General features: G+C 39.0%; 1 protein-coding gene across 2 annotated transcripts; it reads right to left on the bottom strand.

The window, feature by feature from the left end:
* Positions 1–810: 810 nt before the first annotated feature.
* On the bottom strand, positions 811–14,243 carry sall1a (spalt-like transcription factor 1a). Of its 2 annotated transcripts, none has more exons than XM_067440080.1 (3): positions 13,324–14,243; positions 3,620–7,023; positions 811–2,375 (listed from the first exon to the last, which is right to left on the bottom strand). In XM_067440080.1, the coding sequence occupies exons 1-3, from the start codon at positions 13,394–13,396 to the stop codon at positions 1,935–1,937; spliced, it is 3,918 nt and encodes a 1,305-aa protein (XP_067296181.1). In that variant the 5' UTR covers positions 13,397–14,243; the 3' UTR covers positions 811–1,934. The 2 variants fall into 2 exon arrangements, with proteins under 2 accessions (XP_067296181.1, XP_067296188.1); XM_067440087.1 differs by lacking the exon at positions 13,324–14,243 and adding an exon at positions 9,815–9,903.
* Between the last annotated feature and the right edge of the window lie 8,071 nt (positions 14,244–22,314).

The following is a 22,314-nucleotide window of genomic DNA, read 5'->3' on the forward strand; positions in this document are numbered from 1 at the left end:
TACCAAGAATCAATATTAAAACTAAAACAATAAAATACCTCGATAACAGGATGTTTTATGCTTTTGCTGGTGAGGACAAAATGTTATAGGGCGACGATCAGGAGTCCAAAGGATTAAGAAAATGACACTATTCGTTTAAGGCGCAGAATTAATATAAATATGTCCATTCGTTTAAAAAAAAAAAAAAAAAAATTATATCAAATGTAGGCATTTACAATCCGACTAAAAACCAAATCCCCGGTAAATATGAAACAAATCACAGTACCAAAATAAAGCATCCTGATTATCATTACTAAATGAAAATATTTTCAGCTAAAACTAGGCTATTAACTCAAAGAAAACGGGCTAGCCTATAGCCTATAGAAAGTTTTCCTTATGACAAGAACGGTGAACCGATCCATCTAAACAAACGCTGAAAGAAAGGGGCTTCTAAAACGATCGATTGTTTAATTAAAGATGCTGAAGCCTGTCAACCGCCAGAATGATGAACTCAGAAATGTGACTTACAGAGGAGCTGCATGTGTTTTAATGAAGCGCTCTGTAATTGCATTTGCATCCTGACGGACTCGGTCTGACACGTTGAAGTTAAATATGTAACCGACTTTGGATTAACATTTCACACGTTTAATGCACTCTGTCGGGAGAAGAAATCCATAGTCCATCAGCAAAATAAATTCTGCCAGAGCTAAAAACGGGATATCGACTGGGCAAAATCAAAATTTCAAATGAAAAACAAAAAAAGGGGCATATATCATTTTAAATACTTAAGATGGTTGCATAAAAAATAAAAAATCATCAAGACCGACACTCTTTCTTTTGAAAAACTGATGTATTTGATTATTAGAGTAAAGAATTACAGTATCGTAGTTGTTAGTAGGTATTAAACTGTAGAGAAACTGGGCCCTAAAAGATCTTTCAACTTTTCAAGAAAGTGCATGTAACAGTCCATATATATATATTTATATAATATTTATAAAAACACTATCATCATTTGTCCCCTGGCCGAGATGGACTTTGTCTTGGAGTAAGACTATGTACAATTGTTGTAAAGTAATTTGTTGCTCCACGTCTGGGGGAAAAAATGTATAGGGTGTGTCAACACATGATGTGCAGTAGATGCTAGTACCTAGCAGCAGTTTGAAAGCCCAGCAAACCTAAACCTCAAAGATCACACAAGGCATTTTGTTTTCCCCCTCCCATTCATAAGTGTGTGGACCTCTTTGTTGTCGTCTATCAACCTTTTATGCTATTAGCACATAAAGGGTGAGAACTGAATGCAATTATAAGCAAAATGAAAATACCAAGGTCTAAATAAACCGCTGCAGAGAAACCCTTTTTGACATTTTTTTTTAAAAACTTCTAAGACAGAGAGAAAGGGACTAACCTATGTCCCTGGATTTATGAAATGTTGATATTTCTCAGAGGAAAGCTTCTACACAGCTTGTAAACCATCTAGCACAGATAAGTGTAAAGTATTTACAGCCTTACGTTGCACTTTTTAAGCTCTAAAATCATTACATGAACATCAAGTTTTGTTAACACATACTACAGATAGAAAATAATTTAATGCCATGGTGAAGTCTTCTACCAAGAAAAGCTAAGTTTCAAAAGCACACTTTAAAACACTCATACAGATTCACTCTGCTGATAAAACAGAAAATAACATAAAAACTAAGTAACTGTTAATATTTCCACTTGGTTTTCGAGCAAGGTTATAATCACTAATAAATAAGCTCCAAAACTATAACGTGTTGTACATTGTACAAAAAAAGCAAGTTCTTTTCAAACTCCTCTTGATAAAGTCTTAATGGCAAGCAAAAGCTGATACAGTTTTTTTCCTTGCTTTTTTTCTTTCATGGACGCATTTACGGGAACACTTGTGTGTGCCAGTTAAAGAGTGTATGTTTGTTCATGAGCACAACAAAAACGATTCTCTAGTTGGTCACTATCTCCTTGTCCTCCATGAAGCGTGTGAAGCGGAAGTGAGTCCCGTTCTCCGTGTTGGCCATTTTCTCTAGGCCAGCCAGAGCAGGATTGGGCTCAGAGTTATGCAGCTTTTCCATGCTGCCCGTCAAGCCGCCGATCGGAGAACTGCCCCCATTGCCCACACTCCCTGAAAGTGGAGGGGGCAGACCTCCGTTCTGGATCACAGAGATCTCGTTGGTTTTCATGGCCAGGCCGTTAGAGAAAGCAGCAGCATACTGATTCCAGAAGCTGGTTGGGTCTCCGTTTCCAGCCCTACTGCTTAAGTCCTTTTGGAAGAGCTCAGGAAACTTTACAGGGTTGGTGCCCAGGAAAGCCATGGGACCATCTACCGAAAGCCTGCGACCACGCCGTGCAGGAGCACTGTTCCACATGTGGGTACCCATATGCACCTAGAGAGAGGGGGAGAGAGGGAGAGAGAGAAAGGGAAGTAGAAGAATAAGGATTAAAGAGAATTAAAACAAAGGATAAGGAGAGCTACATCGTTTAAAGTTTGGAAACATTCAAATGAATAACACGTGAGATGATGCAATGGAAAAAGAGAAGTAGTACTATAATAATTAGTATTAAAATAGGCCCACTGGAAGCAGCATTTGTCTAATTATTTAAACAAGGTTCAAATGTTGTAACATTCACTCAGTGAGAATGGTGGTCTGCATATGAAAGAAAGAGCCTGTGGTAGACATGTGTTCTGAGAAAATTGCACTGTCCACTCTCATTGTGCTGGACAGTATTGTATCTGACAGTTGCCCCCAGTTCACCCTTGAAGCATGCAATACATTCGGGGGGAAAATACCTTGTTTAATTGTTGCAACCCTTTGTGTAGCACTGGACATATGAGGTACAATTTTAAACAAGCTACTTTTACAATATACATAGCTCTAAAATGATTATATGGAATTCTTTTAAAATGGGTTTTGTTTAATGAATTGTTATTTCATGATTAGATTGATTTATTTATTTTTAGAGCAGTACGAGTAAATATCGATATTTTTTATGCGGTCATCATATCAGAATCATTGAAATTAAATTACTAAAAATAATTATTTTAAATAGTGATTTTTTTTAGCTAGATAGTACATTCCTTCCAGAAAATGTAGCCTATAGTTAGTATGGCTTAATTAGTGAAATCACATATCCATATGCAACTTGCAGGATTCTGTTTATGTGTGTACTAAGCTATTTTTTATTGCGATAAAAAAGAAAACCATGCTTTTCACAAGATAAACTCTGGAAAAATACTTTGCGTGCCACTGCTAAGGGTGGTCGCTTCTGGTAACTGTGCTTAAAGCCTGTTAAACGAAGCATTCCTGGCTATGTTCCACCAACTTTAAGCTCAGGTTTTAGACCAATATTCATATTTATGGGATGACTCAATATTTCCGCATCTCCTTTATTATTTCACTACACAACTCTGTTTTTTTGTACAATGTTGTTTATACTTCTACTTTTCCCCCTTTATAATTTATGCATTCTAATTATCTTCCCTCATCAATAGTGGTTTATATGGTCAATTCCCATTGTGGCTGGCTTTTGACAAACATAAATAGCAAAATAACATCAAGCAAATGGTCAAATAATGTATTTCATAAAATCTGAGATAATTACTTTCTTTATATATATATATAGCAATTACCTTGAGATTTCCTTTGGTGGTAAATGCTCGTCCACAAATGGTACAAGCAAAGGGCTTCTCTCCCGTATGGGTTCTCTCATGAATTTGCAGGGCACTGGAGGAGGAAAATGTCTTCCCACAAGTGGTACAGTAATGCTGCTTAGGCGTCCTCCGTGGTGGGGCAGTCGAAAGTACCGGAGAGGTGGAAGCTGATGAGGTCACTAGTGCCGAGGGCAAGTCTTTTACTTCAGGTTGAAGACTGTGCAGAAAGCCGTTGACCTCAGTCTTCATCATGGAGGTCAAGGGTCCAACAGACAAAAGAGATGGAGTTGGGCTGGAGGCAAGACTGGTGTTGGGCTCGAAGAGTTGGGAGGGCAAATCTCGCATCTGATGCGTCAACATATGTTGCTTCAAGTTCCCCTTGGTGGAAAAGCCCCGGTTGCATACTGTGCAAATGAATGGTCTCTCTTTGGTATGGCTACGGTAATGGATGTCCAAGGCACTCTGGCAGGCAAATGTCTTGCCACAGATGTCACATGCTGTATTCTTCATGGTGCCTCGCTCACGGAAGGGGAAAAGCATGCTAAGGGGATCTTTTGATGAGTTAATTGAAGAAAGATCCAGAGCTCCAGGACTTGAATGAGACTGCATGAGACCCGCACTAATGTGCTCCAGTGACAATGCCCTTTGCTGACGATCATCTAGACTAGGAGACTTTTGCTGATGAATAGTACCATTAAATGGTGATGGAGCTTGCATGGAAGAGGTAGATTCAGAGACAGCTGGACTTCCGGCACTTTGGCTTTCAAAGTCGCCTCCAAGTGAAGAAGAGTCGTTTGTGAGTCTGTCTCCTTCCATTAATCCGTTCTCCAATGATTTCCCTTGGTCATACTGTATTTCCTCTCCAGCTCCCTGGTTGGCACACTTCTGGCTCTCCATTCCTAAAGAATCATGTGGAGTAGGGGATGAACAGAGGCTGTCTTGAGATGCATCAGCTGACTTTGGTGTGTCTGGAATGCTGCTGTCTGGTCCATCCTCAATTCCTTCCATGTTTTCATCAGAAAAGTTGTCAAGATCATCAAAATTTCTCTCGTCAAATGAACCAGCATCGGACCCCATAGATTCTGGATAGTTGTCAGGAAGAGGGGTGTTCGGAATCTGGCCACCCATGTGCATGCGAATATGCTGCTGCAGTACCACAGCATTTGTGAACTTCTTCTGGCAAATAGGGCAAGAATGCTGGACCCTCAGTGGCGGCATAGCTCGATGGACACTGTAATGAGTCTTGAGGTTGCCTTTGGTGGTGAAGGCACGACCACACACTTTACATTTAAAAGGCCTCTCCCCAGTGTGTGTGCGGTAGTGCATTTTCAGTGCACTCTGGCAACTAAGAACACGGTGGCAGATAACACACTCATTGGGGTCTGTCACCTTCCTGTCGATGTTCTCAACAAGTTGCTGAAGCTTAGATGTTTCTGAGCCTTGGAGAGGATCAAGGAGACCCCCGAATGGAAACTTAGCTTTGAACTGTTCTGACATCAGGGGCATGAGTGGGTTAGTGGCCAATGGAGGACTGTTGGAGGTGGTGTACTCAATGGTACCCTCCACTGCAGAGCTCATGCTTGTTGTTAAACTGGATGACTGATTGTTTTCTTCAGCTTTTCCATTTGAGGTAGGCAGGGTTGTGCTCTCACCTTCTTCCAACACACTATCTGTGTTCTTCATAGGTGTATCAGCAGGACCTGAGTCGCTTTTAGCAGAATGAGAAGGGCTGCTTATAGCCACTGAGTTATTCTCTTCTTTCTTGATGAATGGAGGCAGGCTTGGTATAGTTGGTGGAAGTAACATGCCAACAGAAGATGTCAGAGTAGACAGAACAGGTTTACTATCAAGCCAGCTAGTCACTGGCTTCTCAGGAGGCATAGACATACCATAGGGAATGCCAGTACTTGTTGGAATATTGTCTAGATGCTCTGGGACAGGGTAAGGGTTCATCTGAATGTGTGGATACTTCTCTTTATGACGCTGAAAATGAACCTTCAAGTTACCACGGGTGGAAAAGCGGTTGCCACATATGTTGCACTTGTATGGCCTCTCACCTGTATGAGAACGTAGGTGAATCTGCAGCGCACTGTCACTACCAAACACCTTGCCACAAAACCTGCACTTATGCTTGAAAAACGTATCCTCAGAGCTAGTCTTCGGTTCAAAAGATGAGACATTCGGTGGCTTGCCTTTTCTTTGCTGAGCCAGTGCAGCCAGTGAGTTGAGATCCTCAACTGTAGTACCAACACTGGGTAGTGCACTAGAAAATATTGGATTGCCTGGTGGGGGCTGAGGTAGAAGGGTATTAGCCACAGGATTCAAAAGGCTTCCCATTGCAAAGGCTGGTGTGGACGACTTTGCAAGTGATGGGTTTCCTAACTGAGGATGCAAGCTTCCTGCATTGCCTGGCCTCTTGTCTGAAGGTTGGGCATTAACTGTAGCTGGCCCTGTTGCGCCAAGGCTTTGAGATGACTCTCCCACACTGGAATTGTTCTGAGGTAGCTGCGCAGCATTAGCCATCTGTTTCAAACTGCTAATGCTTGCAGACTGGCTAGCTATGCTCTGTGCTAACCCTGCAGCAGCTGCCAACTGTTGAGACAAATGTGAACTAAGAGTGGTTAGCGGGCTAGTACCTGAACCTAAAGTCACAGGGGAAGAACTAGGTGGTGCTTGGAGTTCAGGTGACTGTGATGCTAGCAGAAGAATCTGGTGACGAATCTGCTCAATGAGCTGTAGCTGATGGATCTGTTGCTGCTGCAGGGCCAGGAGCTGTTCCATGAGGGCTGGCACAGCCACCCTTTGCCCTCCTGCTGCTCTGGTCTCTTGAGAGAACTGGGCCACAGCCACTTTGGTGCTCTGTAGGTTTTCAATTATGACGTTGCTGTTGATCATGGAAAAATTGCCCAACTCAGTCAAGTTACCCAGCTGAGGTAGTGAGGCAGAGATGACAGAGTTTCCCATACTGGGCCCAGAGCTGCCCAGAGCGCCATGGCTGCTTCCAGCACCACTGAGTGGACTGCCACCTGCCATACATCCACTTCCATCATTATGGGGTGCAGAGACTCCTGACATCTCTGTGTCCATGGCCTCCTCTTTGTCAAGTATTTTCTGCTCCAAAAGGTCGGTCAACTCTGCTTGATCTGTGTTATTAGTTGTATCATTCATCTGCTCATCAGGATTATGAGGAGAAGATCCTGGGGAGAAGGTTCCGGAAGGAGACACTGGATTTTCATTCACAATTAGAACTAATTGATTCTTAGTGCAATTCTTCTGGTGTTGTTCAAGGTCCGATAGTTCAAAGAACTCTGCGCAACATCTGCTGCAGACATTGGCACCCGAGTCTTTACAGGGGGAGATGTCCGGGTTGGTCTCTGTGTCCCCTGCAGAGGAAAATAAGAGGGGGGAACAGGGGGATTAGCGATTAGAGATGTTTTGTATCTGAAGAAGCAGCTTTATCTGTTCAAATTCTTTTGTTGTTAATCTTCCGTTAATCAGTTTAATGCTTATCCCCCCTCATACGTTCAAAAAACAATCATCAAAAAAGAAACAAATACCAAATAACACAAAGAAAAGGCCTTCACACCATGTAGAGCTATGATGAAATAGGATAAGAAAAGAGACTAAATCAATAGCACTTTTACAATATTGCTTAAAAGTGATCTTTGAAGATGTGTATCAAAGTCCCATCAATTCTACCACCTTAGGTAATCATTTTCTTCAGATAATCCATCAAAACATAAAAATACTATGAACTGAGAACAATGGGCCCTAATGAAATTTCATAGAGGGTCATTGATTTCCAATATTTCATACTCCTCAATGTCTACATGTCCACTAGGCACAAATCAACCATTTGAAGGACTTATTAGACTTTCAATTTGCTGTCAACTTCGCTCATTTTCAACCAACTGCAGGCATCTCGGACAGGTTATCCCTGTCACTAAACTAATTTGTATCCAGTCAGCCTGCAATCAGGATCTGACAGGAACAAGTAAGCCTTTGGCATTCAGATTGCTATGCACTCTACAGAAGCTCAAACTCATTCATACCAGGCTAAGCATGAATGAAATCATGTCATGATCATCTTAATACAGCACACTTTTTTAAAGTTATTTGGAATAGTAAATTATTATTAAATCAATAGGAAAATTTCTAAATATTTGATTATTTATGCAGCATTTTCAATGCAAGCACAAGTATTAAAAAAAAATACTGCAAGAAATGTATAATACGACTAAGCAAGAAACTCTTTGCTTGTTCAAACAAAGTTTAAGTGTACAGTAATAATATCATGTGCTAGAACATGATAAGTTTCATTTAAATTACACAGTGGAACAGGTTTTGAAACTTTTCTAGAAAATTAACCATACGCATTTCAAATAAAAAGTGAGAAAAACTATTCTGCTCCCTCCCTCCCTTCTTCTAGGACTGTGGCCTTTCTCCAGTTTCCTCATTCTTTCTCACCCCACCTCCTCGCTTTTTGTCCCTCAAAAATCATGCTGTTTAACATACAAGTTGATTTACAAATTGTGAGGCAAACTCATTGTGGGGCTTTGCTCTCAACATTTTCATCAGCGTGGAGATTCATTTGCAAATGAAACCCCTGCAAGAAGTGTGTCCCAGCCCTGTGGAGAGACAGGATGGCTCCCCATTGTTCCCCAGCATGGGAGTGTCAGAGCAGGGGAGAGGGGCGAGGGCCCAGCCTGTTCATCACGGCTGGCTCTAAAGCAGATCCTGTTTAATTCAGGGATTATCTTCCCCCTGTGTCTCTCTGAGCTGGAACATCAGATAACGTTAAAGTTGCCATGACAGTAAAGCCGTGTCTCACACAAACGATGTGTTGCACAGATGAGAAAAAGTCAACTTTTTTGCTAAATAAGTTTTAATATTAAAAGTCTGTTGAGGTGAGGCCAATGAAAGGGGAAAAAAATAATATAGTTTTGGGGTAGGAGAAAAGATTACTAGAGAACAAATACATTTTCAAAATAAATAAATAATAAAAAATATAATAAAAATAATAATAATATACATTACAAAACAACCAATGAAAACGATGTTATTACAGATAATATTATGATGATGATAAAAATAATAATAATATCAATATTGCACATTAACAGCTGCTTGCTTATTTACAGCCAAATGTAATGGTCACCTCAAAAATTAAACAACTTCAATGTATTCACTGCAACCTGTTGAAAACTTTTTGTCTTTGTTTAGAACATTTCAGTCCATTTACCTCATCAAAATATATATATTTTTAAAGTTCTCCCTCCCTCAGTGAATATGTACTAAAAGATGAGCAATAACATAACAAGTCTTTGGAAATAATTGATAAAGGCCATCAATCGATTGCTATGTGGTTGATACTATATCCTTAAAAAAATGCATATTCAAAAGTTACATTACTGTGGACTTTTTGAATGTTCATTTTATTAGAAATATTAATTTCATTACATTTTTTTAAATTAAAAAAATGCCTTGTTTTCTTACAATATATTTTTTGCTATAATGTATACACTATAATGTATACATTTGAACTAATAATTTCCAAACAATGATTTGATGATCATAATATGACAGATATGAATGATTATGAATGATGGAATTAATTCAAATCAGATACATTTTGACACTGGTCCAAAAAATAAAATAATAATGGACACATCTGCATGCCCCAAAATAAAGAAAGTGAATTAGCATTAGAACAAATGAATAAATAAATTTGCATTTTAATAATTATTTTCCATTCCAAAAACATGACAAGACAGCAGAAATACATATTTAAATACATCTTTCAAAGGTTTAGAATTTTCGGGAACTTAATTATACCCGAATGATGATGCGTAATGGGCAGCTTACAAAGCCAGATGTGTTTCTATAGCCAGTCTATAGTACATGGAAAGCAAGAAACGACGCTAGTTTTTGAAAGCTGTGTACGGCTGTGTAGATTAGTGAGACAGAGCTAGTTTTGATGAGAACAGTTCTCTACAGCGTGATGGCGTTGGGTCATCATCAGCATGCTACAGAGCAAGGTCAAAGATCTCATCCCAAGCAAATCAAGACAGAAAAAGGAGAGAAAATTGGTGATGTGGTAAGTATATAAAAAATAGTAACTAGAAAAAAGAGAGGATAAACATACATGAAAATAATTTGTAATATCTACGTTACTTTTCTCAGCTCAGCTGCAGGCGCCTTGCTAGTTGTGACTTCGAAGAGTGAGTTACCGTTCACTCAAAACCTCCTTCTGTGTCCTTTACTCTCTTCCACCCGCCCTCAACTTTCCTGCTTTCCCTTTGCGTCCCTCCCTCACTTTCTCTCTCAAGCCATAGAAAACTTCCTACTGAACACTAGATGGTGTGCCTGGGAAAGGCTTCTCTACTGGTCACCGAGCCCTCATCCTCAATTCTTTTGACATGCTATTAAAAGGATGGGTGTGAGAGGGGACTAGCAAAAAAAAAGTAAAAAATAAAATAAAATAAAAAAGCCATTTCCAAAATGTCAAAACCATTTCCAAAACATTGACTATAAACACTGGCAAAATGACATGATACACAATCCCTGTTGTTTGCAATGCTTCTGTGTGTATTTTGGAGGGGGGACCTCCTTTACAATCTCTCTGGGTGGGTGGGTGTGTGGCAAATTTGCTGAGGTGAAAGGGGAAAGCAGCCATATTGATCTCAATCCACATCACCCCCCACCTCCTCACCCTCCCCCCCAAACCCCACACACACCATCCCAGAAAAAGTAAGAGTCCCTGTTTGGCTGGCTATAGCACAGCATGTTGGAGGTCAGAGACATGGTACACATGAACACACCATGACCTGATCTCTTCTTGCCTCCCCACCGAGAGAGCCTGGCAAAGGTTAAAAAAGCTCTACATCCCACCCTCAGTGACAGGCCAACAAGGACAGACTCCTCACCTCAGGCTCAGTCTAGCCGTAACACTGCTTTCTAATATCCCACACAGGCCGCAAAGCATATAGGGAGAAAATTAACCTCGCTGCTATACGTTTTTCTCAGAAGAGACAACACCAATGGAAGTTTATCTGTACTTAAGGCCTGGTTTACACTTTATGTTAAGGAAAAAAGTTATCAAGAAATACTTAGGCCAAAAAGACAGCAATACATCTCTGAGCACTAACACGCACACTAACATACAGGTTATGCATTTGCCTTATGCTTTGAATGTGCTGTATTTGGCAAAACTGTGAACTTGGGTCAGCTGACAGGGGTTGACAAATCCTACCATTCACTTCTTTATTAAATTTATATGGGAAAATCCAGCATTGGTATGATTTTGAAAAACTGTTTTCTTTTCCGTTTCTTAAATTCTAGCAGTAATCACATAAACTTCACTTATGAATGCCCTTCACACGTAGCCTAATACGCTAACCAACTGCTTATGTAAATCTGGGCTGTTCTTGTATTAATTTTTAATAACACTGAGCTGACTTCTGTACATTTACGTTCTTTACAAATTTGTTTTTAGAGAAGGTAGTTTATAGATTGTTGTAGCTATGAGAAAATATGATGATGTGCATCTCAACACAGACCGCGAAAATCATACTTAAATTTTTTTGAGAATCTTTTTATTTAACAATTATCGACTATTGATATACAGTCTATTTATTTGTTTTTCTCATAAGCAAACATCATGTAGATTTAAGGAACACCTTTTAAACTAAAGTTTGGTCATCTAAAAGCAACTGGTGTCTTTAGCGGTCCATGAACTGGAACGAAAAGCAGTTCAATTGTTTTATTTAGAACACTAAAAATCAAATTAATTTAATGTGAAGAGATAAAGCTTCAAATAACGTTGATCTCTACTGCATTATAGATAACTAACACTCCCAGTGTGCCAGTGATTAATGTCTCTTTATGGATCTTACCTAAAGATTGCCGTAGAAACGTCATTAAAAGAACGATGTGCTATATATCTAGCCTATAGCTTTAACGTTAACATTAACGGTATAAGTAGGTCACTTCTGTTAATTCTTCACGTTTGCCGACGGAGTATTAAAATGGATTCAATTGAAAGATTAATACAAATTAAATTGAAGAAAATTGGTTGGATCTAGCTTAGATATGAAACAAAATCCTTACCTCCTCAAAGGTCCCATAATCAGAAACACGATAGCCTATAGAAAACGCTGAGTTAAGCAAGAGATAGGAAAGTTCCCCCGAAACATGGCGTTTTAAAACGGTTCAAATAAAGCACTTTACTGAGCAAAATGTCCAGTATGCCCTTTAAATTCATTATAGCTCGATGAGACGTGAGACGAACTTTGATACAGTTTAGAAAGTAGCCTAGTTAGCGTATATTTTTAAAATATGTAGGCTACTAGTAAATGACTGTTACAAAACCTTAGTCACCATCTGCATGAATGTTCCAACACTGAAACTATGAAATTATAAGGACTACATTAGTATGAGAGCCTATTATAAAGGAAAATGATTTACATAATTAGGCTTGTTATATCGTTATTTACATGCCAAAGAAAATAATACATTTAGCTATAATAAATTGCACTCTCATTTAGATTAAAAAAAAAACCTTTCATATATGTGTAGCCTAAATGCATGTTATAAAAGTTGACAACGCACTGTATGAAAGATGAGCCTGGTCACACAGTGTGGGACAGTGTGTGTCGGAAACTACATTGCACAGCCTGCTAGCAAGTCAGCTCTTGATCTCAAAACTCATGTTGAAACTCATTTAGAAGCAAACGAACGAGATAACCTATTGATGGAAGTTTTGCGATACCCGTTTATTGTATAAGAAGGTAGCCTATATCAAAAATTAATTCGCAGCAAAAAATGTCTAAATTATGTAAGTATGAAGTCATAATGCAAAAGCTCGATTACATGAGATTGTGTGATTTTGTTGTTCGATCGCCCGTGACTACATGCCATTAAAGTTTAATTTTGCTTAATTATTACCTCTTATAGGGTTTCACAAAAGTTGGAGATACTGGGGCAAAATAATTTTTTTTCTCAAAATAAGTTTCGCTAATTTAGCCTCCACTTCTGAGAACGATCTCGTGATATAATTTTCGATAACGAAGATAACATGGGATAAAACGCTGCTGATGTGGAATATAATATCCTACAGAAGTGGGGAAGAGGGGGGAAAGCTGAGAGCATGCGAATCCCCACTTGTGTGGGCAACTTCAACGGTCCAGGACAAAACTAATTCGATGAGTTTTAATTTTTGGAAACCCTTTAATAAATTAAATAATAGAACATCACCTAGATTATAGGCCACTTTCTTTAATGAGTCAACTTAATAAAATAAAATAAAACTAAACTAAAACAAATAATAATAAAGGCACAACGTGATGCTTACTTAAAAAAAAGGTACAGAACTAGATGAAAAGTGTTTTTATTTTAGGATAAAGTGATAGATTCTGATGATCGCACGAGGCGTCTAAAAGTTTTCAACTGTAGGCTACTTAAATAATAGAGCTCTTACAGCGAGTCCCTTCAGCAGCACACATAGATATAGGGAGATTACAATTACCAAATTATTGCCAGGTATAAAAAAAAAACAAAAAACAAACAAAGGACAAGTCTTTCTAAATAAACTCGACAATAACAAAAAAAAAATAAAGTTCGAAATCCATTTTTGGTCAAAAGTGCAGAGTGAGTTTAAGTGTGTAATAAGGGCTTGAACTTACCATTGTGCTCGGTTAGGACCAGCTGCGAGTCGGACTGGAAATGCTGCGGCTTCGCTTGTTTCCTCCGCGACATGCTGGCTCACGCATCAGCCACGAAAGAATAAAAAATTACTATCAAATCTGCTCAAAATTACGGAAATCGAGCCCATCCACCGCGCATGTGTCCTGTTATGATTATCAATAATGCCTCGCGATTAATCATGGAGGGGAGGGGGTGGGGGGGTCCTCTGAAAGGCGATTGGCACCTTGCCAGCCCCCTATTCAAATGAAGTCTCTTTAATCAATTAGCCGCTGATTTGCTGGGGACTCTTGTCTCTCTTGCTGCTCCCACCCAATGAGTTGATCCGTGTGGAAGAAAGGCTGGATTTTCCAACTCCCTTTAGATACAGTTTAACCCTTCTTAGCAACCATCTGGTGGCTACGTTGGAGCTTAACTTAGCCACTACAGGAATGTCAATTTCTCTTTCGAAAGACCAACCGTATCTTTTGATCTTTCAGCGCATCAAACTGGTGCTCAAAAGTTGCAATTCACCCAAAAGTGTCCGGATAGCCAAACTGTCTGCCAAAGACTTTCCCGTAGCTTGACGTTGCGGAGCGTATCGCGTATCCTCGTTTGTGACTGGCATTAAAGTTGTTGTAATTCAGCTCCTGGATGATTACAAGCGCACCGTTTCTAAGCAAGTCGTTCTTTCCTCAAGGCAACGATGTTAAAAGTAGGTCGGTCAACTGAGTTTCGTGCGTAATGGCAACTATCGGCGTCTCGAAAGTCCAACGAATGTATCAGATGTCCCAAATCAGATTCATCTGATTATTGCCGAACGGGATCAGTAACACGTTTTCATCACACGCCGCATTCAGCGAACAAACAAACTTTAAGGGCCCATGCAGAACGGTGAGAAATCTTCAGCCCCACCCCTCTGTTATTCTATTGGCCACTGCTCTGTTCTATCATAACTCGCGCTCTCTGTCCCTCTCAGTCTCGCGCCCTCCTCTCCTCTCCTCTCCTCTCCTCTCCTTCCCACTCTCACTCTCTCACCGCGCGACTGAGAGACAGAGGAAGCGCTCGTGCTTCACTGCAAACCTCTTCTGCTGTGCGAATGCAGCCCATCTAGATTAGCCTGCTTGAAAATCATTTCGCAAAACAAATTTAGCATATTATCTTTCGAGGTCGCAGAGAAGAAAGCCATCATCTAATGAATCTTTAGCGATAAAACGTTAGAAGTCGCGCTAAGGTGTAAAAGTCTGGAAACCATCAAGAAAGTGTTTGGAAACTACAAGTATATTTAAAATCGATTTAACAAGGATAAAAAAATACGTCTCTGCTTAAACAGTTTGCTCTTTTAACGAGGACATTTGCTCGTATTATATTGGCACATAGCCTAATAAAATTATTATTTTTATATATATTTTCAAAAATCAAAAGTTTTGATGAAATATGAAAAAGTCCAATGATCAATGAAACAAGAGTAAACAATATGAGCAATCAAATAATTTGATAATTTTGCTTTAACGTTTTATTATTGGCTGAATCACTTCCATATCTTTCCTTTTTAAAAAGTAAGAATTACATATTTAAAATGTTCAGTACAGCCCATGCAAAAAACTGGGTTTAAAACAAAGAATTTTAATCACTACAAACGCAGCAATCTCTCTGATGTTATTCAAAATTATCTTTTATAAAGTGCTCCATTATACTATTATATTTTAATACTTATAATAATAATATGTTAGGCTATATTTATAAATAGGTAGTGTTTTAAAGAAGAGAGATTCCCTCCGGATTGCACTGCAGCGACCTGCAAAGCTGAAGATTTATGTCCTGGAAAAGACAAACGAAGCTATCAGTCTAGCTGATTTTGAGAAATGAAGATAATAACGTTACTATAGGTGATGTCTCGGATGCCATTATTTCTCACTGAATATTTAACGAACTGCTGCCGGCGAGATGGATCAGGTCCTATAGCGTCAGCTATCTATACTTTAAGACGACTGTTATTTACTTATTAATGAAAGAACAGAGGGAAAGAGGAGAGGAGTAAACGGACGACATGTGCTTTTGGTTGAGAAAAAAAAAATCATACACGGAGTAGAAATCAATATGTTACTTTTAAAGCTCTTTGGGTTGTGACTTTGTTTTGAAGCTATTATGATGATTTTATTTGTTTATTACACTGGCATATAACGCATTCCCAACTGTTCATATTAACTGCATAAATATAGATAATTTTGTCTAAAACAGTTTCCATAACAGGACTAGTCTTTCTTTCTTTCCAAAGTTATAGAATAAATTACTGGGCTATTAAAGAACAGTCTAGACAAGGCAACAACACCTGAAAATCATATCGTGCCATAAATGCAGGAATACGGACTGTGAGGAGGAGGCAATATTGTGATGTCTCCGGTGAGAGGATCGATGCTCGGTTAATTGATGTGAGTGTTGGTGTGGGGCTGTAAACACGCTGATTTGCAGCTCAGCCGAGCGCGAGACGCTATAAATGAGATTCCCCGCGCGCGCTCGGACAATCACCGCGTGAATGACACTAACGGCGAGAAATTTGGGCTGTGACTCGAGAGAAGTCAGGGGTGCACCACAAGAATGGGGGTAGGGGTTAAGTGAAAGCGCTCAAACACTCCCTCCCTCTTACTATTATGCGGTGGCAATTAATTGGCAGGGCTGAAAAATGTTTGGAAATATTATCTGGGTGACACCGCGTTTACCGATGCGCACGAAAACACGCAGAGTTCCATTTGAAAGTGAAACATTTCCCTAAGTTAGACATGAGAATATTTATTACGAGCATCGGCATATGGAAGAATTCTTAAAGATAACGTTTCCCTTAGATTGAACAACGAACAAGTCAGGGCTCTTTCTAGAGCGCAGATGCTCGCGCTCACTCGGGGTGTCACGCGCTAATCGATAAGAAGCATATAGCAGCGGGAGCGCGTGGGGTCATCATTCACCATTATCACTGACAACCGATAATTGATCATTCCACAGAAACAGAGGGCGTTTGACCGCATAATTGAATAGCATAAGCAGTATGGATGATTTTTTTCTTCTTGATTTTTTGCCTTCGTGTGTGTGGACGCCACATATCACTGTTTTATGTCCTTTATCTCTTTAAAAGCAGAGTTCAACATGTAGCCCTCAGTGAGGAGCTGAACTGCTGCACGCTCTGCGTGGAGAATTACAAACAGTTGGATCACACTTCGAATAGGATCAGCTCGAAAGAGTGGCGAATGTGAAGAAGGACCTTATAAAATGTTAAACTTCATGTCACAGGGAACTCGCATCCTCCTAACTGTTGAGTTATAAAAGATGTTTCTCTTAACTTCTTCCCTTTGAGGAACTGAATGCCGTTTTTTCTTCTTCTTTTTAATCAGGCTGATTTACACTCTGCCTGTTGGAGGTAGAAGAAGCACGACTGTTTTCAGCCCCGTTTATCCACATTCATTTGCGCTCGATGGCTTCTAGCAGGATAGGAGTGGAATGCAAAGTACAGTGTGGTATTAATAGTTTCTAAGAGACGTGGACGAACGGAGGGATTTTGATTTTGAATTATGATTATGAATTATTTTCTGTCCGTTAGAAAGTGGGTAAAGTTTAAGCGTCTATCTGGTGTTGTAAATTGTGATCTTGTCTCCATGGCAGGCGTGATGATCATGTCAAGTGGCAGACAGTCGCCTCCTGATGACATCTACCATCTGTTATCAACAGATGACGGGGATTATTGCAGCCACTGAGGCATTTTTCTAATGTGTTAACTTCCAGACCTCAGGGCGTGAATGCTTTATTTTATATATATATATATATATATATATATATATATATATATATATATATATATATATATATATATATATATATATATATATATATATATATATATATATATACTTTTGATCAATACTGAAATACATTTCCATTTTATTATGCAAATAACTTTCATTAGAACAATTTCATAAAAGTAATGAACAGCAGAATTGCCTGCTTCAAATAGGCCTATATCAAACTGATTTCAAGTATAACTAAACAGGACCATCTTGTTAGACAGATGGAGATGATAGATAGATAGATAGATAGATAGATAGATAGATAGATAGATAGATAGATAGATAGATAGATAGATAGATAGATAGATAGATAGATAGATAGATAGATAGATAGATAGATAGATAGATCCAAGTGGAGCTTTTGTCCTTTACTGAACCCCTCCCACACACACACACACACACACACACACACACACACACACACACACACACACACACACACACACACACACACACACACACACACACACACACACACACACACAAACTCACAGCCAACATTTAATCCAACATAGGCTTTACCTCTGTAATTGTTGCAGTGACACTGTCCATTGCAGTCACTCTATATCAATAGACTGTTTGCTTTTGCATTCTCAGAGACAGAAACTCTCTCTAGTGGCGCTGCCCTGCTTGAGAAAACAAGTAAACACACTTTTGTACTTGTTGAGTGTACAAGAAAAGATTACAATACAAATATTGAAGAATCAATAAGAATACTAGAATTCAGTGACCACCTCAGAATAGAGTCGTCATCCTCTCCCAGTGCTTTACCACTGTAAAAGCCCAAAATACTTACTGGAAAAAGAACAGCGCAGCACAAATGAAAGGAAAGAGATGAAGCTGTTGCACATGCTTGGATGTCCTGCTTTTTAATTACACATGCTTTCAAGCAAGCATCTAGGTGTTTGAGGCAGAAGATTTGCGTGTCGAATTACCATGGGGAGGACCTTACTTTGTGTGTCTGTGTTTGTGTGTGCGTGAGACTGAGCGAAAAAAGGGGGTGTCTGTAGGGGTTTGCTGTCTTCAGAAAAGATGGATTTAGTGATTCATGACCAGTTATGTCACAATTTATCCCAGATTTCACACATAGATAACAGTAGAGTGTTGAATTTATCCAATTTGAATTCTGGATAACAAAGAAAGTATACATTTGATATGCTTAAAACAAAATGTACTCTAGTCAAAACATTTATGGTCTGTTTCAGCTTTTGTGTGTGTTTGTGAGTAAATACTCTCACTTATACAAACAAAAATCTCCATCAGATGTGCTTATGGCTAGATTTGATGAACTAACACTGCGTTTTGAAAACTAAGAATGGAATCATGAGGTGTTCAGGGCTGATGACGACTGGCCTACGTGAATCACATCCACTTCTCATGACACTGAAGAATGGTATTTGGAGTAAGAGCTCCTCAGCATGTTTGTAGTGGAAGAGGGAGATATTTTGACATTTCACAAGATTAAACACACCTTGTAAACCTCAGTATTAAACATAAAAATTGCAAAAATGAATTCAATAATTTTCAATCACTCAATACAAATAAACTTTATTAATAATTCATACTTCACACACTTGTCACACGCTTACTAAATGCCAGAAAAAAAGAGAAATAGCTCTCACAGAACCACTTCGTCTGAACACATACAAGGACACACACACACACACACACACACACACACACACACACACACACACACACACACACACACACACACACACGGATGCAGAGTGAGTCAGTGTGTAAGAAAGAGTAGAAAGAGTGTGACTACAGAGAAGCCTTTTGATATAAAAATACACAATTCACTAATAAGCCTCTTTTAGCAGGTCATGTGATCAGTAATAAAATGAGAATCAAAAAAGTCTAAAGAGAAACAGCAGAAAACTTAAGTTTAAAAATCATCTTAAAAAGGCTAGAAGTACACTATGAGTATACTTTCAGTCTGTGAAGATGGATTAAAAAAAAGAAAGTCCCTGTTTCCGCATGAACATTATGATTTGATTTTTTATAGCTTGAGCGGTTAAGGAATTTCCAGCATATTTTAGAAATAATTGTGATGTTTAGGAAGAGGTGCAGTCCATGGCACGCAGAAAGCATTTTCAATGTGAGAAATGTAAAATGAATGTTTCAAGATGTTTGCTCTTTCATTCACATCTTTCTAGCACCCGACAAAGGAAAAACTGCATTAAATTCAAGCTTTTCATTTTTAATTGTTCTTTAAAACAAGCAATAACACACATTAGACGGAACTGGGGTTTCGGTGGTTTGAAACTGCCACTGTCTGGAGGGAGGATAAGCAATATGTGAGTTTGTCTTTGAAAAGCAGACTAAGCAGTCTCATTCACAAAGACCACACAGTAAAACACATGCACACTCGCTGGAAAGAAAACCCCCAGAAAAAAAACAAGTATGACATTTTCGCCACACAAGTGACCAGTTAGACCGAAGATGCAGAGTAAAAATTCCTTGACATGCAGTGCAAAGTTCTTGTTTCTCTGCCTCTATCTCATTATTAACTGTAACAGTGTCTCTGCTTATGTTCATAGCTTTATATAACAAAACATGTCTGAGTACAACTACTGACCTACTGACCACACACACACACACACACACACACACACACACACACACACACACACACACACACACACACACACACACACACACACACACACACACACACACACACACACACACACACACACACACACACACACACACACACACACACACACACACACACACACACACACACACACACACACACACACACACACACAGGTTCCTGCGCAGGGAAGTTTGCTGTTGTTTTTATTGCTTCCTTTTCCATTGGCTGGCTCCCTCCCACATGTCCCACTATCACTTCCTTTCTTCCTTTGTGCAGGTTTTAGAGAGCAGTGACAGTGCTAGCCTATTACCCTCTCTGGCCCAGTTTTCCCCTGTTTCTTTATTCTTCTTTCTCTATCTTAGCTGCTTTCTAAGATTTCATGCCCTTATTCTCTCCCTCTGTTTCGCTCTCCTTCTTTCTTTTTACTTTCCTTTCCTTTCTTTTTCTCTCTCTCGTTAATATTCACAGTAAGAGCCCAGGCACTTACAAAGTCTCCTCTAGAGTCACAGCCAACTTTGGCCCTGTGAGAACAAACATGCATAGCTGACAAACATCTACATGAGGTGCCACTTTTTATTGTATGTCTATAATATATTATATATACACATATAAATACACACACACACACACACACACACACACACACACACACACACACACACACACACACACACACACACACACACACACACACACACACGCACGCACACATGCACGCACGCGCGCACACACACGCACACAGATCAGGCATAACATTATGACCGGTGAAGTGAATAACACTGTTTATATCTTCATCACGGCACCTGTTAGTGGGTGGGATATATTAGGCCGGAAGTGAAAATTTTGTCCTCAAAGTTGACGTGTTAGAAGAAGCAGAAAAAGTGGGCAAGCATAAGGATTTGAGTGAGTTTGACAAGGGCCAAATTGTAACGGCTAGACGGCTGGTTCATAACATCTCCCAGTGGTCAGTATCTTCTATCAAAAGTGGTTAAAGGAACAAACACTGGTGAACCTGTGGCAGGGATATGAGCGGACAATGCTCATTGACATGCAGACACAAATCTGTTCTTTAAAAGCATGTATAAACTGTTGTGTTTTATAATTTCTTTGCTGATAAGCAATCCTGTATAATGACTTTTTATATTTATACATTTAAACTCTGTAATGACTGTGTGTGTGTGTGCTGTATAGGACATCATTATGCACATTTATCTCCTGGTGTATGTGACAGGAAGCAGACAGTCTATTGAAGACCTTCTCTTGATTTTAACAGGCTCTGATTGGACAGCAAACTCGCATTAAGACTATATTGATCCTCATGCCGTTTCAGAGGCGATCAATACAATTGATCAGAGGAGGCTAAATCTAATACAATAGAAAGTGTGTGTTTTTCTGTCTGTATGTGCGTGTAGTAAAATAGAATATAAAAAAATGAATAATAATATAAAATAAAAAATACATTAATAAAGCTTGATAATGTGTGCACTTTGTGTGTGTGTGTGTGTGTGTGTGTGTGTGTGTGTGTGTGTGTGTGTGTGTGTGTGTGTACTTTGTACATTCATACACACATCTATTCATCCATACATGCAGTTACATTTTTCCAATGCTTCAACATTTAAAAGTACAGGAATATTTAGAACAGCTTTTAGAACACTAATTAATGAGATAAATCATTTGCAAAAGGGTATCAATTAAACACAAAAGAGGTATGAACTAGTACATGTTCAGCAATTAGGAACAATGAGCCTCTCTTAGGCATTATTGTATGTTAATCACTTATTACTATTCACTAATTATGATGAATATAATTATATTGTGAGTTCTCATTGGTCATCAGTGGCAGGTTTATAAAGAAAAGGCAAATTTGTTCCTTAATTTCGCTGTTAATGAGATTAGGTATATTAATGATTCAATTACACAATGTAATGTCTGCGGCTTATAACCTTTGCAGCAAGGGAGATTGATTGTATCAGTAATGAGAAAAGTGATTTATCTGTCTCAAAGGTTGTTCAAAACGAGTAGCGTTATTTCTCTACACAAACCGTTCATTTGTTAAGTGTGCTTAACTTACCCCCCTAGCTAATGGTTATTAACTATTTTAATAATAACAATATTAATATATTCCATAATCGGTTCTGTCATTCTTTTAAATGCTATAATCTCTCCTATGCATCAGTAATGGTTTGCAATTATTCTATCCAGTGTTCTCAGTTGTTATATTGAAATGATCTCCTGTCTTTAAGAGAGAGTCCAGAACTGTTGTTACTGATTTTGATAATTGCTAGTGTTGGTGAAAGAGGATCTTAAGGATATCTTGTATTTTCTGTCCAACACTAAATATCCTCATTATCTTGCAAACTTTTCAACCTGCCCGTGCCCCATCTTAAAGGCTCAAATGAGAGCTTCCTGTGATATACAAATATGATAATTGTGAATATTTAACCTGAGCCTGAGAGTTAGTCACGGGGGATACTTACTAGTTACTAACACAACACATATAAACATGCCTCTGTCCTCTTTTTCCAAACTCCTGACCCAAACACACCAAA

The sequence above is a fragment of the Pseudorasbora parva genome, chromosome 1 (assembly GCF_024679245.1).
Source record: "Pseudorasbora parva isolate DD20220531a chromosome 1, ASM2467924v1, whole genome shotgun sequence".
Lineage (NCBI taxonomy): Eukaryota > Metazoa > Chordata > Actinopteri > Cypriniformes > Gobionidae > Pseudorasbora > Pseudorasbora parva.